This window comes from Sus scrofa, chromosome 4 (assembly GCF_000003025.6).
Source record: "Sus scrofa isolate TJ Tabasco breed Duroc chromosome 4, Sscrofa11.1, whole genome shotgun sequence".
Taxonomy (NCBI): Eukaryota; Metazoa; Chordata; class Mammalia; order Artiodactyla; family Suidae; genus Sus; species Sus scrofa.
In genome coordinates this window covers 125,032,108-125,050,284 of record NC_010446.5, presented here as the reverse complement: position 1 = coordinate 125,050,284, position 18,177 = coordinate 125,032,108, and the positions used below count along the sequence as shown (strand labels likewise).

The 18,177-nt window shown below is 39.9% G+C and overlaps 1 protein-coding gene across 2 annotated transcripts in view; it reads left to right on the top strand.

The window, feature by feature from the left end:
• Positions 1-18,177, top strand: part of BRDT (bromodomain testis associated) — a 57,312-nt gene that overhangs the window by 11,924 nt on the left and 27,211 nt on the right. For both annotated transcript variants that reach the window (XM_021090249.1, XM_021090248.1), the window contains 11 exons: positions 90-326; positions 1,560-1,697; positions 3,858-3,972; positions 8,561-8,733; positions 9,286-9,642; positions 11,740-11,868; positions 12,572-12,760; positions 13,819-13,991; positions 14,351-14,640; positions 14,742-14,855; positions 15,536-15,682. In XM_021090249.1, the coding sequence (XP_020945908.1) occupies positions 138-326; positions 1,560-1,697; positions 3,858-3,972; positions 8,561-8,733; positions 9,286-9,642; positions 11,740-11,868; positions 12,572-12,760; positions 13,819-13,991; positions 14,351-14,640; positions 14,742-14,855; positions 15,536-15,682 (2,014 nt within the window). In that variant the 5' untranslated portion in view covers positions 90-137. The remainder of the gene's footprint in view (positions 1-89; positions 327-1,559; positions 1,698-3,857; positions 3,973-8,560; positions 8,734-9,285; positions 9,643-11,739; positions 11,869-12,571; positions 12,761-13,818; positions 13,992-14,350; positions 14,641-14,741; positions 14,856-15,535; positions 15,683-18,177) is intronic.

Sequence of the window (18,177 nt, the reverse complement as noted above, 5' to 3'; positions counted from 1 at the left end):
AAAACTTCAATTCCTATAAAAACCATTTTAAAGGTGCCTTGAAAGTAACTTCGTTTTTATGTTTTTGCTTTTTTTGGCTTGTTCTTTAGGACATGTTCTTAGAGACATCAGAATAAAAGAATTTGAAGCAGTTGAGGATGTCTCTGCCAAGTCGACAGACAGCTATTGTTAACCCTCCACCGCCAGAATACATCAATTCGAAGAAGAATGGGCGACTGACAAATCAGCTACAATATCTACAAAAAATTGTCCTGAAGGCTTTATGGAAACATAGTTTCTCCTGGCCTTTTCAGCAGCCTGTGGATGCTGTCAAACTAAAGTTGCCTGTAAGTGTGTCTTGTGTAACCCTGTGAATTTCCTCTGCAAGAAATATTATGAAATATATATTTAATAAACAGCTTTTTCGGTGGCACTAAAGAATATCTCAGTATTTTTTTCCTAGGCTAAAAGCCTCATTTTTCTGAGCATTGAAATTCTCGTTTTAGCTGTTTGTTGTAGTATAGATTTTCTTGTGTATAGTATATGTTCCTTGACTTTTTTCTTTTTTTTTTTGCGGCCATACCTTAGGCATATGGAAGGAAGTTCCCTGGCCAGGGATTGAATCTAAGCTGCAGTTAGGACCTACACTGTACTTGCAGCAAGCCGGATCCTTTATCCCACTCACTGTGCCAGGCCAAGGATCGACCTGTGCCTCTGCAGCCACCCCAGCTGCTGCAGTCAGATTTTCTTCTCCCCGCCCCCGCCCCACATTTTAGGGTTGCACCCATGGCATATGGAAGTTCCCAGGCTAGAGGTTGGGATCTGAGCCGCACCTGTGACCTACACCACAGCTCACGGCAACACCAGATCCTTAACCCACTGAGCAAGGCCAGGGATTGAACCTTCGTCCCCCTGGATACTAGTCAGATTCATTTCCCACTGAGCCACAATGGGAACTCCCTCCTCCTTTTTTTGTTTTTTGTTTTTTGTTATTAAAGTGTAGCTCGTTTACAGTGTTTGCAGCTGGACTCTTGGCCCCTGCAGCACAGCTGGAACTCCCCCCTTTACTTTTTGATGCATGTTTGTCAAGATTGTCCCTTTCCAAGAAGTCACTGTTGACATTTCCTGACAGACTGAGATGCTTCACGTGGAGTTCAACTTTAGGTCTTTATGCTAGGAATTTTTAGTTATCTGATGAAAGATTGGTTAAATAATTGGTAATATAACTAGTAAACTGTGGAGCTGGAATTATACTCTGATCTGTCAGACTCCATAAATTATATAGTTTTTTTTTTCTTCATGCCCTTTGTTATTTTCCGGGATGATTCTACTCTTCTATTCTTGTCTTTACCATTCTTTATTTATTGGTGTTCTCTCTCTCTCAAGAAAAATACCAAAATACCATGGCAGTCAGCTTTGTTTCTCATTGCTAAAGGTTTTGGTTTCCATATTATGGCTTTCTAAAGGCAATCAGTTGCTCTCTCTGGTTATAGGTATATGGCTTCTTAAAATTCTTTGTGTACCAATTGTAGTAAATTCACTCTTACTACTAACATTTAAAATTTCTTCTTATACCATAGGATTATTATACCATTATAAAAAACCCAATGGATTTAAACACAATTAAGAAGCGCTTGGAACACAAATATTATGCGAAGGCTTCAGACTGTGTAGAAGACTTCAATACAATGTTCTCCAATTGCTATTTATACAACAAGGTGTGTAATTCTTCTGTTATACTTGCTCATTCTTTGCTCTTACATATAGGAGATGCGTTTAACAAAGTGTGCTGATTTCAAATTTCAAATCTTGATTTGTGTTGCATTACATATTTTTAAAGATAATATTTTTTACTTAATTTTCTAATTTTTATATATGAATATTTGTTCATGTTGCCATATTTTTTGCCATATTTTCGTCTGAATAGTTATGGCTTATTATGTTTTAAAAAACAAAATGCCAATGATAGCTGCTTTATGTGAGTACTTTTTTTTTTTTGGCTTTTTTGGCTTTTTTGCCTTTTCTAGGGCTGCTCCCACGGCATATGGAGGTTCCTAGGCTAGGGGTCTAATTGGAGCTGTAGCCGCCGGCGTATGCCGCAGCCATAGCAACTTGGGATCCGAGCCTTGTCTTCAACCTACACCACAGCTCACAGCAACGCTGGATCCTTAACCCACCGAGCAAGGCCAGGGATCAAACCTGCAACCTCATGGTTCCTACTCATGTTCATTAACCACTGGGCCACGACGGGAACTCCTAAATTTTCACTATAAAATGTTCTCTACTACATATCTGCTACTTTATTTATAAGATGAATGATAAATCTTATTAGACACTCATCTTGGTTAAATTTTTATATCTGACTCTCTGACCATAACCTAAGAAGCCAAACAGATGACATACTTCTAAACTTTATACAAGTTAATTTAAAGATCAGATACATTCTTTTATACCCCAGTGGTAGTGATTGTACTATGTTAATACTTTAGCTTGTCTGGTAACATATGCGAAATTAATCTTCACTTTTGTCTTCATCTGTCAAATTGAATTTGTGTAGTAGTGTTCCTCCATGTAGATTCCTGTTTCCCTAAGTACTGTATCCTTTTCTAGGTGTTGTGTGATATTTAAAAATTTTATAACTTATATCTACTTACTCAAAATCACTAGTGACACTGAAATGTAATAGAAACCTTGGTTTGGTTCCCAAGGTTACCATCGGTGCCACCTTATGTATAAGGTTATTAGGAGTTTCCATCGTGGCGCAGTGGTTAACGAATCCGACTAGGAACCATGAGGTTGCGGGTTCGATCCCTGCCCTTGCTCAGTGGGTTAACGATCGGTGTTGCCGTGAGCTGTGGTGTAGGTCGCAGACGTGGCTCGGATCCTGCGTTGCTGTGGCTCTGGCGTAGGCTGGCAGCTACACCTCCGATTCGACCCCTAGCCTGGGAACCTCCATATGCCACAGGTGCGGCCCAATAAATGGCAAAATAAATAAATAAATAAATAAGACTATTAGCCAACATGACATTTTTAAAAATCAGAACTTGCGGGGAGCCGAGAAGATACAAGGAGCCAAGGAAGGGAGCTTGCCTGAACGGTACAAAAAGAAGGGGCCTGTCTGAACGGTGCAAGCCGAATGTGGGCTTCTGGTCAGGATAGAAGCCTGTCTGTATGGCTTGCACCGCACCGTTCAGGCAGGCCGCTTTTTCTGATTAGGAGCCTGCCCTCGGTTTTGTACTGTTCAGGCAAGCTCCCTTCCTTGGCTCCTTGTATCTTCTCGGCTCCCCGCAAGAACTAGTGGTAATCTGGGAGTACCTTTGGCAAATTCATTTTAATTTAACAATTCCAGAGGGTCCTCTTACATTTAATTTTTCAAAGTTCAGTAATTTCGCTGAACTACTTAACTTAGAAAAGTGTCTCTGCTTTAGTTTTTTGCTTTGTAGTTTAGTTTTTTCTCAGTAGTCAGGTAATGCAAAATGAAGACTTCTAAGCAGAGTGAAGACTTAAAAACTTAGCCCTATAGTGTCACTTTATTGCTTAGTTAATTGAAGATTGGATCACATCAAGTCAAGCCTATTTGTAAGGTAGAAATACTAATTTCTAATGTATTTTTGTATTAGTAGGATTAGTTTGATTAAAACCATCTAGTGTTCAGAAAGGCATCATAAGTCCTTTTTAGAAATTAAAAGGGTAGGATATTAGAATTTTAAATGTGAGCAGCTGTACTAGTTTCTAAATTTAATTTAGAAGCAATAACTATTGTTTAGGAAATACTATGTAAGAATACTAGGGCACTGCCTTCTCTAAGACAGCCTGAATCACAGAAATTTGAAACATGACCATATGCAAATTTATGTTACATTTTATATATTTTGTAGCCTGGCGATGACATTGTTCTTATGGCACAAGCTCTGGAAAAGCTGTTCAGGCAGAAATTATCTCAGATGCCGCAAGAAGAGCAAGTTGTGGGTGGTAAGGAAAGAGTAAAGAAAGGTAAGCGAGGAAAGGTTTGTGTTTTCTTTCTGCTCTCTTCTGGGTCTGCACGTGTGCGTGTCTGAGGAAGCATAATGGCTAGAGCTAAATAGTAAATCCCTATTTAGCTCTCTTTCAGGAGAGAGACATCCAGAAGTCCTTCTGCATCCTGTTCTTTTGATGTAAAATGTCCATTTAAACAGGTGGCTAAACCTGAGCCTTGAGCATGAGGATGGCTGAAATACAAGATTAGGGAAAATTGTGTAGATTATGGCCTTGGGCCGGGTTTTCCGTAGCACAGTGCCATTGACGTAGTGAGCATCCGGTAGCTCAGTGCTGCTATTGCTATTGTAGCGGCTGTATCTGTGCTACACTAATAAAGGGCCAAAGTTGCCAGCTGTCTGTACCAGAAGATCCCAGAGCTAAGAATGAAATGTTACAGTTGAATCTGAAGATTCTCTTTTTCTAGCTCCTATCTCAAAAATTTAGGGGGAAAAACCACTTAACTTTACAGCTAGTAATCACAGGTTTAAATATTGAGTTGTAAAATTAATCTTAATTATTCAAATGGGTTTATAGTAGGGGTTAACCAAGATTGTCATAGGTCAAATGTTGGTTTATCTTTGGGTCACTGAAGCTGTAAACTTTGGTTAAGTTCTTTAATCATTCCATGTTCGTTTTCTCATCTGTAATACCTGGAAAATAGCGTCCATGGTTGTGAATGTGAAGTATATGATAAGTGGCTGGGACGCAGGAGACTTGTAACCACTTCAAGAGATGATGGAGGTGGTTGTTATTGATCACACGATGTACTTTTTTCCTGACTGTTAGTAAATCTTTAAGATGGATCTTGCTTTTTTTTTTTTTTTTGTCTTTTTGTCTTTTTGCCTTCTCTAGGTCCGCTCCTGTGGCATATGGAGATTCCCAGGCTGGGGTCTAATCGGAGCTGTAGCCACTGGCCTACGCCACAGCCACAACAGGATCCTTCTCTCTTCTGTTGTTTTGGGTCATTGTCTTCATTTATGACCTGCATCTTGCTGTGCCCACGGCATGCAACAATTCCTGGGGCAAGGATCAAACCTGTGGCACAGCAGTGACAATGCCAGATCCCTAGCCCCTAGGCCACCAGGGTTCTTACCTTCCTAAGGACTGTATTCCTTTGATTAGCCCCTTTGTTTCATTCATCCCTAATCTTTCCTTCTCCATCAGGTTAGTCTTATTACTCTATAAACATGCTCTAGCATCTCATCTTTAAACACTGATCTTCCCCAGATTATTCCTAGGGAAAGAAGATGGTACAGATAACAGTTGTTCAAGCCAGAATACTAGAAAATTGTCCTGGGTTCTTTGCTTGCTTTCTCTCTCACACATTCTGTTCATTAATAAGTCTTTTTACTTCCTGTGATTCTGATTATCCTGCCCCATCTATTCTCTACATGATAGCAAAAGTGATCTGTTCAAAAATAAACTAGGATGTGTCATTCACCTGCTTAAAACCTCTCTTTGGCTTCCCATGGTAGAATAAAGTCTAACTTCCTACCATGGCCCTTTGCAATTCTCCATTCTCATCCTGAGCTGCTTTCCTCTCACCCAACTAAAGTCCCCCCTGCTGATGGTCTTGGGGTGCATTTTTACTGCTCCCTAGCCTCTGACTGCCCACCTCTTTTCTAGTAACATCTTACTTAATTGGACTCAGGAGCTAAAAAGATGTGTAGAATGAGGAATACTTACACTGACTTAATTTTACCTATTGATCCAAACTAGAACCGAAAGCTGTGAGGGGAACGGGACTGTGTTTTGGTCTCCACTGTATCTCTTGAGCCTGAGACAGTACTTGGAACCTAAGAGGACTCAATCAATATCTAGTGCATGCCTATTACACGTCAGGCTACCGTTTCAGGTGCCAGGGCACAGTGAATGAATAAGAGAGCCTCAGTCTCTATCCCTCTATCTCTGTAGAACTTCCTTGGCTGTCTTCTTCTTCTTTTTTTTTTTTTTTTTTTTTTTTTTGTCATTTTGCCTTTGCTAGGGCTGCTCCTGTGGCGGCATATGGAGGTTCCCAGGCTAGGGGTCCAGTTGGAGCTACAGCCACCAGCCTACACCACAGCCACAGCAATGGGGGATCTGAGCCACGTTTGCAACCTATACCATAGCTCACGGCAACACTGGATCTTTAACCCACTGAGCAAGGCCAGGGATCGAACCCGCAACCTCATGGTTCCTAGTTGGACTCGTTAACCACTGAGCCATGACAGGAACTCCTTGGCTGTCTTCTCCTAGTAGGTCTCTGCCTTAATCTAGTCAGCATCCTATTTATATCCTTCCTAGCACTTAGCATCACTTGTAATCAATTTGATTATTTATTTTTGTTTCTTAAATCTAGGCAATATGCTTACAGGGATAGAGACTGAGGCTCTCTTATTCATTCACTGTGCCCTGGCACCTGAAACGGTAGCCTGACGTGTAATAGGCATGCACTAGATATTGATTGAGTCCTCTTAGGTTCCAAGTACTGTCTCAGGCTCAAGAGATACAGTGGAGACCAAAACACAGTCCCGTTCCCCTCACAGCTTTCGGTTCTAGTTTGGATCAATAGGTAAAATTAAGTCAGTGTAAGTATTCCTCATTCTACACATCTTTTTAGCTCCTGGGTTCAAAGAGAATTAGTTGGGGATATCAAAGGGTATGAGGTTATCTGCATGTATTTGATTCCTAAGTTTTAGCTCATGGTGAGAATTTGGAAACTGAGGAATATCAGCTCTACCTTAAAACACATTCAAATCTGTTTGGTTCCTGAGTTTGTTTAGCAAGAATTTGGAGAGTTGTATGTTAAATATGATAAAGATGTGGGGAAAAAAATTAGAGAACGAGAGAGTGGTGGGGTAGAGAGAGAAGGTTGTTTTATAACTGGGTGGCTTGAGAAGGTGACTTTTGAGTAAAGGCCCGAAGGGCGTGTTGCTCTGAGCCATGAGGCTATCTTCTGCCAGGCAGAGCAAACGGTCTGCTTGTGCCTCCCCGACCTGAAGACAGCAGGCCAGTGGTCTGGAGTGACATAAGTGAGGGCGAGGGTGGTTGGAAGGCGGGCACAGGTGGGGCAAAGGTAGAGAGGTCATAGGTCCTCACAAGCCTTTGTGGGGATTTGGGCTTTTACTTAGAAGATTAGAAGCCACTGGGCAATGAGCAGAAGTGTCACGTTCTTATTTGAATTTTAAAAGATCATGTTTATTGTAGTTTTTGAGAATAGACTGTAGAATATAAAAAGCAGAAGAAAGGAAGGCCTCTTAGGATGCTATTGTGGGTTATTATCATCAGTAATAGTAGTTGGATTCTAGGTAAGAGGATAGAGCACAAATATTTGCTGACGAATTGGATATTGGGTGTGAGAGTAGAGTTGAAGATGTGACTCCAAGATTTTTTTGGCCTGAGCAATTAGAAAAGAGTGAAGGAGCCCTGATGGAAGGATGGGCTTTTGAAATACAGCCATCCCTCAGAATCCCCGAGGGGCTGGTTCCAGGACCCCACCATGGATACCAAAATCTTTGGATGCTCCAGTTCTTTATATAAAGTGGCATAGTACAGTGGTCCTCTGTAACTGTGTACTGCATCTGAGGTGGTTGCATCCTCAGATACGGAACCTGTGGATACCGAGTGCTGAATGTAATAGGTTTCAGGGCGATGTGATCCAGCTGCCTCCAGTCCTAGCACTCTGGGAACAAACAGGGCAAAAGAATATGCACACATATTCCTTTGGGAAAATCATCTGAAGGCTACATTGACAAGAAAATCATGTTCACATCTGTTGTTCAGTGTCAGCCAGCGATGGGCCATCTGAAACAGTTGTCTTGGGGGGAGTTCTCTTAGTGGGTTAAGAATCTGGCGTTGTCACTGCCATGGTTTGGATTGCTGCCTGGGAACTTCCACATGAGGCGGTGTGGCCAAAGAACCCCCAAAGACAAAAACACCGCTCATGAAACAATTATCCTAGGATATTTATGAAGAGCATACTGTTGTCTCCAGGGTGTCCAGAATTTTTGCTTGAGTTTACAGCTACCTGAAACTAAAGTCACGGAGCTGTTGATCTGAGGTTAAGCCAGGCACCTTTTTGACTAGTGAATAAGCCTACCATTAATAACAGGTTTAGAGTCTCCAGTATGATATCTAAATTAGTCTAACACTGTTAACACTGGGAGGATTTTAGAGAGGAATGGAAGCATACTGTGTTTATATTTGAAAAAGCTGAACTAAATGTTTTGGTTTTTTTTCCGTCTTTTTGCCTTTTCTAGGGCTGCTCCCACAGCATATGGAGGTTCGCAGGCCAGGGGTCTAATCAGAGCTGTAGCTGCCAAGCCTATGCCAGAGCCACAGCAACGCGGGATCTGAGCTGCATCTGTGACCTACACCACAGCTCACGGCAACACCAGATCCTTAACCCACTGAGCGAGGCTAGGGATCGAACCCGAAACCTCATGGTTCTTAGATTTGCTAACCACTGAGCCACAACGGGAACTCCAGAAAAAGCTGAACTAAATGTATTAAAGTAGAATACTAGGAAAAATAGTATTAGTTCTATGTTTTACTCAAATATTGACCCTCAGTCACACTTTACTAGGTGCTCAACAGAATGTAGCGATTTCTTCTGTTAAAGGAAAGCAGTCCCCCAAAGCACTGGAAACATTACTCAAGCAGCAAGTGATTCCTGCCGTATATCCTGAAACAACTCTCTCTCCTTCAAACGTGGTACAAGGTGCTTCGCTCAACTCTGCCTCACAGACAGTGGCCCAGGTAAGTTTTCTGTAGCTTTAAACTATTCAGTGTAAGGTTGTTGTGATGTCTCTTTCTAAAGATTTATGTGAAAATTGGTCCTCAGCAGACAGCAGTCATTGTCTTTGTGAACAGTGACCTGGGGTGTGAACCAAATTTTAGAGATTTCTAAAGGACAGATTTCAGCTGTCTTGGTATGTTTGTAGGTATTAATATCCAGCTTGTTTTTGTATGTGTGTGTGTGTGTGAGATGCAGCTTTTAATGGCTCACAACTTGATGAGTTGATAATTTTCTTTTTAAAATTGGTTATCCTAGTTGATTTCAAGTGTTCAGAAATAGCCCCCCCATCTCTCATTGGTCTCAGAGGTTTTTGCACAAGACAATTCTTTGCGGTGTGGGAAGGAAATATTTGAACTATTAAATAAAGTTAACTTTGATATTTACAAATAAGACTTGTTGCTAAATATTGGTTCTCTTTTTAAACTGATAAGGGTGGTGCTCAAAGTTTGAAAACTCTTGCTCCGAATGTCACCTTAATTACTGTTTTTTGTTGTTAATTTGTTTCATTTGAGGTTACAAAGGGTGTGAAGAGGAAAGCAGATACAACAACGCCTACGACCTCTGTAGTTAAAGCAAGTGGTGAACCGTCCCCAAAGCTTTTTACGGAAAAAAAATCAGGGAAAATGCCGCCTATGAAAGAAAATGCACTAAAGACTGTTTTGCCAGATTCTCAGCAACAGTGTAAAACCGGAAAGAATGTTAAAGTAACCGAACAATTAAGGCACTGTAGTGAGATTCTTAAAGAAATGCTTGCAAAGAAACACTTGTCATATGCATGGCCCTTTTATAATCCTGTTGATGCCAGTGCTTTGGGACTACATAACTACTATGATATTGTGAAAAATCCAATGGATCTTGGAACCATCAAGGTAAATGTTGCCTTATGAAAAGAAATTTAAAATTCAGAAAAAGATAACAGAAAATTAAAATCACCAGTAGTCATACCACCTGAAGTAAATCATGTGTACATTTAAAAATGTATCTTTCTGGAGTTTTTGTTGTGCCCCACTGGCTTAAAAATCCAACTTGTATCCTTGAGGATATGGGTTCGATCCCTGGCCTCGCTCAGTGGGTTAAGGATCCCATGTTGCCATGAGCTGTGGTGTAGGTTGCAGACTTGACTTGGATCCCAGGTTGCTGTGGCTGTGGCGTAGACTGGCAGCTGCAGCTCCGATTAGACCCCTAGCCTGGAAACTTCCATATGCCTTGGGTGCAGCCATAAAAAGCAAAAAATAAAAAAGATAAAAAATAAAAAATGTGTATTTTTTCGTTCAGTTCAAACACATTCATGACTCTTTACCACAATGTTTGGATTACAGTAGGTAATAAAACTCTGTATCTTAAATTTTCACTCTGTGGATATTTTCTTATATATTCAGAAATACTTCTAATTTGCATGATTATAATACAAGAAGGTTTTTTGGTAAGGCATTTATGTGCTTTCCAATCCTCCCTGCATCTTTTGGTCTTCTGCTGGATTGGTAAATTTTTGTCATTGCTGATTTGTAAGCTTTAAATTATTGGAAAATTATGTATATAAATTATGTATATTTACTTTATAGAAAACTACTAAAAGAATAGCATTTACAAAATAATTTATCTTATTCTTCCTTCTGAATGACTGCTCATTGAACTCTGTATATTCTTTATTTATTTATTTTTGGCCACATCCATGGCATGTGGAAGTTCCTGGGCCAAGGATCAAACCCACGCCACAGCAGTGACAGCGCCAGATCCTTAACCCACTGAGCCACTAGGGGATTCCTTTCTTATTTATTATTGTCTAGAAGAAGTTTGGTTCTTCTTTTAAACACAGTGGAATTCTAAAACGACAGTTATTTCCCTCAGCACTAGGACATCTTTGGGCGTCTCTTGTTGCTACTGGGAAGCCTGCTGTCAGTCTTCTTCTCAGTCCCTTGTAGATAATCTGTTTTTCTAGTTGTGCATTTAATTTTATTCATCCTGATTAGAAATTAGCACTTTCAATCCAAAGTTTGTCATGTTTTATGTTCTGAAAGAAAGAATTTTACCCATTATCTCTTCATAATACGCTTTTCTACTTTCCCCTAATTTCTTACACTATTTAGACTGAGAGGTCATGAAACATGACCTGCAATAAGGAAACGTGAGCTGAGTTTTAAAGGATAAATAGGACTTAGTAAGTTATAGGATATTTTAGGCAGGGGGAGCAACTCGAAGGCCCTGTAGGTGAGAAGAACATCCAGAACGCAATATTTACGCCAACGTGAAACACTTAATATGAAGCAAGGACTAGGCGAAGGTGCGACGGGAGGGAAACAGGGGCTTAAACACGAAAGACGCTCATTGGAGAGGCTGAGAGCTGGCCTCGAACGTGAGGATTGAGGATTACATACTCACACTTGACCCTTATAATGATTGCTTCAGCAGCAGTGTGGCGGCTGGGGTAGGAGGCTCCCTACAGGACTCCAGGGGATAGAAGCGGCTGCCTGCTGGCTTCTCTGCACTCTTCTACCACTTCATATGCAGCTACCTAAGCATATAAACCATCCTGATGGTTCTCGTCTGTTTAAATTTGAATGTCTTTTCATTCCAGGATAATTTTAATATAAGCCTTTCATTTAGATGGTTAAGGCTGATTTACGGAATTTATTTATTCACTGTTTTCTTACAATCAAACTGATCTATCCAAGGTTATCTGGAAGCATTTTTTCCCCCTGCTTTTGTGATTTTGTTCCTTCTTTGTTTGGAATGCCCTCCTCCATCTCTAGTTGTCAAAATTCATTGGAATTTTTTTTCAAAAATCTAAAAATGCAAAACAAATGTAGCAGAATTTTAACATTTGTCAAATCTAGATGGTGGATATCTGGTTTTGGTATTATCTGGATTATTCTTCCTGTATGTTTGAATTATTTCATAATATAAACACTTAGTATAGGTGTTTAAATGATGTTGTTTGTGAATCCTGTAATTTTTCCTGAATTAAGGGGAAAATGGACAACCAAGAATATAAAGATGCATATGAATTTGCTGCAGATGTCAGATTAATGTTCATGAATTGCTACAAATACAACCCTCCAGATCACGAAGTAGTGACAATGGCAAGAATGCTTCAGGTGAGTTTTTACTTATGTTCTCAAAGTGAGTTTCCTCTGAACATAGTTTAAAAATTTTAGAACCATAGCTTAAGAGAGAAAGAATACACCCCACCCTATACACCAAGTACTAAAGCATAATTTATACTCTTAAAGCTGTGGGGGGTTGTTGGTTTCCTGAGGTATGGCATCCACGGGGAGTGAAGCTTTTAGTGAAGCTGCCCTACGTGGAGAAGGCGTCGGGGAAATAATGGTGAGGAGAGGACCGTAGACAGCTCAGCTGAGAAGATTGGGTCAGTGTCCCATTGAAGGGACGGCTCAAGGGCTTTGGAGGCTGAGCCCCCGGAAGGCAGGTCGTAGAATGATGCACCTGCACAAGGCAGGAGGTGGTGCAAGAAGCTCCCCTGTGTCATCTGAGGCCTGTCTTACCTGGCAAAGGGAGAAAGTTGCCCAGGTTGGTAGGCGGGGAAGCTTGAGTCTTACTGTATTTCTGGAAAGTCTTTTTTTCCTTCAGTTTAGAGATATAATTGATACTGTACAAGCTTAAGTGTACAATGTGATTTGATATGTGTATATACGTGTATATACTGTGCAACAACTACCACAAAGAAAAATCGAATTCTCAGCAAAGTGTAACACTGAAATGTACCTTTTTTAAAAAGGTGTTACTGAAGCATTAAACTAGAAATGTGAAAGACCTTAATAGTCTGACTTTCCATTATAGGATGTATTCGAAATGCATTTTGCGAAGATCCCAGATGAACCTGTTGGGAGTATGCCTGTATGCTACATCAAAACAGACACCACAAAAACCCTTGGTAAAGAAAGCAGTAGTGAAGCTTCCTCTGAAGATACTTCTTCTGGTGACTCGGAAGATGAACGGGTTCAGCGCCTTGCAAAGCTTCAGGAGCAGGTAGCTGATTATATTGATATGAGGGGGTTTTGGTTTTTTTTTTTTTTTTTGGTCTTTTTAGGGCCGCACCCACGGCATATGGAGGTTCCCAGGCTAAGGGTCTAATTGGCGCTGCAGCTACCAGCCGACACCAGAGCTCACGGCAATGCCGGATCCTTAACCCACTGAGCAAGGCCAGGGATCAAACCCGCAACCTCATGGTTCCTAGTCAGATTTGTGTCCGCTGTACCATGATACAAGTTTTTATCTTCTTTCTATGAGCTGCTGCTGATTTATTATAAAATCCTATTTGTAGTTAAAAGCTGTTAGATCACTTAGCAAGTGTGACGTTACTTATTGGCATATTTTTAGTGTGTAATAGTCTTTTTTCCTACCCAATAATTTATACATGTTAAAACTATATTACTTATATTCCTAACCACAATAGTTGATTCTCATTGAGACAATTTATATGACATAACCTGAGATATTTTATGAATGAAATCTTTAGCATTTGCAATGCTTTGTGTTAAAATGTTGACTTGCAGAGTTCCCATCGTGGCACAGTGGTTAATGAACCCGACTAGGAACCATGAGGTTGCGGGTTCGGCCCCTGCCCTTGCTCAGTGGGTTAAGGATCCGGTGTTGCCGTGAGCTGTGGTGTAGGTCACAGATGCAGCTCAGATGCCGTGTTCCTGAGGCTCCGGTGTAGGCCCAGCAGCTACAGCTCTGATTCGACCCCTAGCCTGGGAACCTCCATATGCCGCAGGAGCGGCCCTAGGAAAGTCAAAAAGACGAAAATAAAATAAAATGTTGACTTGCTTGGAGCTCAGTCCTAACAAATCAGTGATTTAAGACTTAAGACCACCTGGCAAGATGAATGATTGTTTGTTGGTCTGTTTTTAGATAAAAGTTTAAGTTGAGCACATGATAGTCTTTGAAGTATGCCCTTCAAAATAACAAATTTATGAAGGGAATTTCACAAAGGATATTCTTGACTTTTGAGTGCCTTCTCTTTTTTTCCTACTGTCTTTAATTATTTAGAGCCGTTAATGTTTAAAGAATTTTTCCTTCATCAGCTCAGAGCTGTTCATCAACAGCTACAGGTTCTGTCCCAAGTACCTTTGCGTCAGCTGAAGAGAAAGAAGGAGAAGGCTAAAAGGGAAAAGAAAAAAGACAAGACCGAAAACAGAGATGAAAATCCAAAGAAAAAGTTTAAGCAAATGAAGTTAAAGGAAAAGTCCAAATGCAAGTAAGTATCTTTTATGATGCATTTTGCTACAATTGCATTGCCTGAAACCCATGAAGAGTTCCCTCGTGTGGCTCAGCAGGTTAAGGATCCAGCATTGTCACTGCTATGGCTTGGGTCATCACACAGGTTCAGTTCCTATCCTGGGAACTTCACATCCCGCAGGTTTGGCCAAAAAACAAACAAACAAAAAAAGGAGTGATTTTTTTTTTTTTTTTTTTAAGTGTTGGCCATACCCACAGCATGTGGAAGTTCCAGGGCCAAGGATCAAACCAGAGCCTTTGCAGAGACAGTTCTGTGTAGTTATGCTGTAGGCCACAGGGGAAGTCCATACATTTAATTAATTTTAACTTGTGTTACAGTCAGCCCAAGAAGAGGAAACCACAGGTTTTTGCTGTGAAATCTGAAGATGAAGATAATGCTAAACCTATGAACTATGATGAGAAAAGGCAGTTAAGTTTGGATATAAACAAACTCCCTGGGGATAAACTTGGGCGGGTTGTTCACATAATACAGTCCAGAGAGCCTTCCCTGAGAAATTCCAACCCTGATGAGATAGAGATAGACTTTGAAACACTGAAAGCATCAACACTGAGAGAACTGGAGAAATATGTTGCTGCATGTCTAAGAAAAAGACCACTAAAACCTCAGGGTACGTATCTCTCTGTGTGAGTAGCAATCAGTCTGGTATTTGTGTTAGTTCAGGGTTATACTCACTCTTTTTTTTTTTTTTTTTCTTCCTAAATCACACAGGTAAGAGAATAATGAAGTCCAAAGAAGAACTTCATTCACAGAAAAAAGAAGCGTTGGAAAAGCGATTGCTGGATGTCAATAATCAGTTGAATTCCCGAAAACGGCAAACAAAATGTAGGTAGCAGTTTTTTGTTATTTTTGAATTTCAATTTTTTTTCTTTTAAGGCCTCACCTGTGGCATATGGAAGTTCCCATTCTAGGAGTCCAGTCGGAGCTGCAGCTTCAGGCCCAGGCTACAGCCACAGCAAGAGCTAGATCAAAGCCGCATCTGCGACCTACGGCTGCAGCTTGTGGCAATGCTGGACCCTTAACCCACTGAGCAAGGCCAGGGGTCAAACCACATCCTCGTGGAGACTACTACTAGTTCTTTTTTTTTGTAACTCAATGAATTTTTACATTTACAGTTTGTGCAATAATCATCACAACCGAATTTTATAGCATTTCTGTCCTTTTAAGTTTGATTAGGTCCCATTTGTTTATTTTTGTTTTTGTCGTCATTCTTCTAGGAGGTGGATCTGAGAAGTTGTTGCTGTGGTTTAAGTCTGGAGCATGTTCAGACTACTGCTGGTTCTTAACTCACTGAGCCACATAGGGAACTCCTGTTTATTTTTGTTTTTGTCGTCATTCCTCTGGGAGGTGGATCTGAGAAGATACTGCTGCAGTTTAGGTCAGAGCGTCTTCAACTACTTCTAGTTCTTAACTCACTGAGCCACAGCGGGAACTCCAGTAGCAGTTTTGGACTTTTCTGTGACTGTTTGATGTCTGCCATTTTAATGTCTTGCCCTGTTTTGTAGCTGAAAAGACTCAGTCACCCGTGGCCATTGGAAGTGGTTCCAGATTGAGTGAAAGTAGCAGCAGCAGCGGCGGCAGCAGTAGCTCCTCGGAGTCTGAAAGCAGTAGCAGTGCTTCAAGCTCCTCAGACAGCAGCGATTCTGAATCAGGTTAGCCGCCCCCTTAAGCGCACCTCTGCTTGTGGGAAGAGATTTTTCTTGTAATATTGAGACTTAGAGTTTGAAGAAATGTTTGTTACTTCCTCAGAATCGATGGTTTGGATGCCGCACTTACTATTTCATTGCATGTTGACAATCTTACTATTTTTCTTAAAAGAGAAAACTTCACGTTATACGTAATATTGAAAATAATGTACTAAATGGTGGGATCATTTCAATATATAATGTGAAATTTTAATAACTAAACAGTCAAATCATAAAATGCTGATCTTCACTCTTTTGATAAAGTAAAAGGTGATTTGAAGACATCTTTCACTTTAGTCGGATACATCAGATCGTTCTAAGGTTGCAAAGTATGTGCTGTTGTGACAATATATTTTAAATTGAAGAATCAGTTTTGAATTAAGAAACCAGCCATCCCAGGAACAGTATAAAGCAGATTTTTTTTCCACTTCAGTGTTATCTTCGCTGTAATATATTATCTTCCATTTATAGAAAAATGTACTTTAAATTCAGATGCTCAGTTATGCTAAAGTACCAGATTCCCTTATATAGTTTATCATCAACTCTGTCAAGCTTAACTCATTCATATTTCCTCGGTGCTCTGTCATTGCTGGCTATTAGTTGACAGGTGGTCACTGCCCGCAGGATACAGACTTGGCAGAGGCGTTCCATCGTTAGTCACCAAAAGGCAAATTCAAGTGCAGGGCGCTTTGGGTCCTAAAATTTTGCTTTATTTTTAAATGAGATTTTTATTTTGTTTGCCATGAGATTCAGTTCTCTTTAAAACACCCCACGCAGAATATTGTCACATCAGGAATTCTTAGCACTTGTAAGCATGTACCTCTTATTTCAATCTGGTGGTCGGGGCTGCTGCCTTGCCCTTGCCCTGCATTGTTTGATTTTTGATTCTCTTTAGTTTGTGGCCCTGATGGCTGCGTTTTGTTTTTACATTTCTAAAGTAGTAAACATTTTTTGTTAGAATGAGCAGAATTTTTATTTGTGTTGAAATTTGTCATGCAAGAAAAAATAAAGACTCAGATGATACATTATTTCCTTATAGTTGACTTTTAGCATAAAAAATGCTGGAAAAACTCTTTAAGTTGCAGTTAGTATTTTAAATTGTGACTAGCATTTGTAATTTCATCTAATAAAGCATTTGTGGCTTACTAAGTTAAAGCCCTTTGTGTTTTATTTGTAGGATAGAACTCTTATTGAATTATCTAATTATATTTTGACTACTGAGCAATAACTACCTTGAGTATTAAGAGGAAAAGTACTTCAATAAAGTACCTTAATTTTAATTTGAATTATCAGTTTCTGATAGAATCTTCCAGTATGTTGCTTGAAGGAAAGAATGTTTGTCATCTACTGTGTTTTCCTAACTTTCTAGGAGAACAACTCAGCCTCAGAATTCTAATTTTAAAACTGCTGAATTTTTATTTTATGACTGACATTCTTATTTAGTGTCATCTTTTTCAAGTAACAGAGGCCGTTTTTTAAAAAACTGTTAAAATCAAAGGAGCAGATTTTTTATTTCTCAACTACTTCAGGCATGGTGTATAGTTTTGTGGCACTAAGGTCGATTTGTCTTCTAAATGATGGGATAGTATGAGTTATCTTTTATCTTTGAAATTTTCGTCGTTTTATGAACCACCTACCTACTTCATTGGCGAAACACTGTATAAGTTGCAAGCGCAGTGCTTAACGGGGAAAAAACAGTTCTGTCCTTGCCTATTAAAAGAAATTAGTAAATGAAGCAGTTTTTCCTATTAACATCAGCTGTACCCATTAAAGTACATGAGGTTCTTGGGTTTGTAAGGTTCTTGATTTCTAATGCAAAGCTAACTACATATATATACAATTTATGTATATCTGTAACTTTTCTGAGAACCACAAAAACTGATAAAAGGACTAGAAACTGTGACTCTGTCATCAGCTAAACCTATTTTAAAAATAAGCAAAGCATCTACTATTCTTTTCTTTGCTTTTTTTTTTTTTTTTTTTTTGCTTTTTAGGGCCACACTTTTGGCCCATGGAGGTTCCAAGGCTAGGGGTCCAATCAGAGCTGTAGCTGCTGGCTTGTGCCATGGCCACAGCAACAGCAATGCAGGATCCGAGCCCCATCTGTGACCTACACAACAGCTCGTGGCAACACTGGATCCTCAGCCCACTAAGAGAGGCCAGGCACCTCTCCTCACCGCAACCTCATGGTTCCTAGCTGCACCACGATGGGAATTCCCCCCCCTTCTTTTTTTTTTTCTTTTTGGTCTTTTTTGTCTCCAAGTCCTAGTTTTAGAGTGAAGGGAAATGGGACTATAGAAAAAATGTAATTTGTGAAGATTGGGTATATTAGCAAATTCTTTGTTTCATAAGTAAAAATTAACTGAAAATAAGATTTTGTAACTTTTTATTTTGATTTGTTAAGAACTGAGACTTATAGTTTGAATATCTTTATGTAACCAGAATTCTGATTAAATAAGACT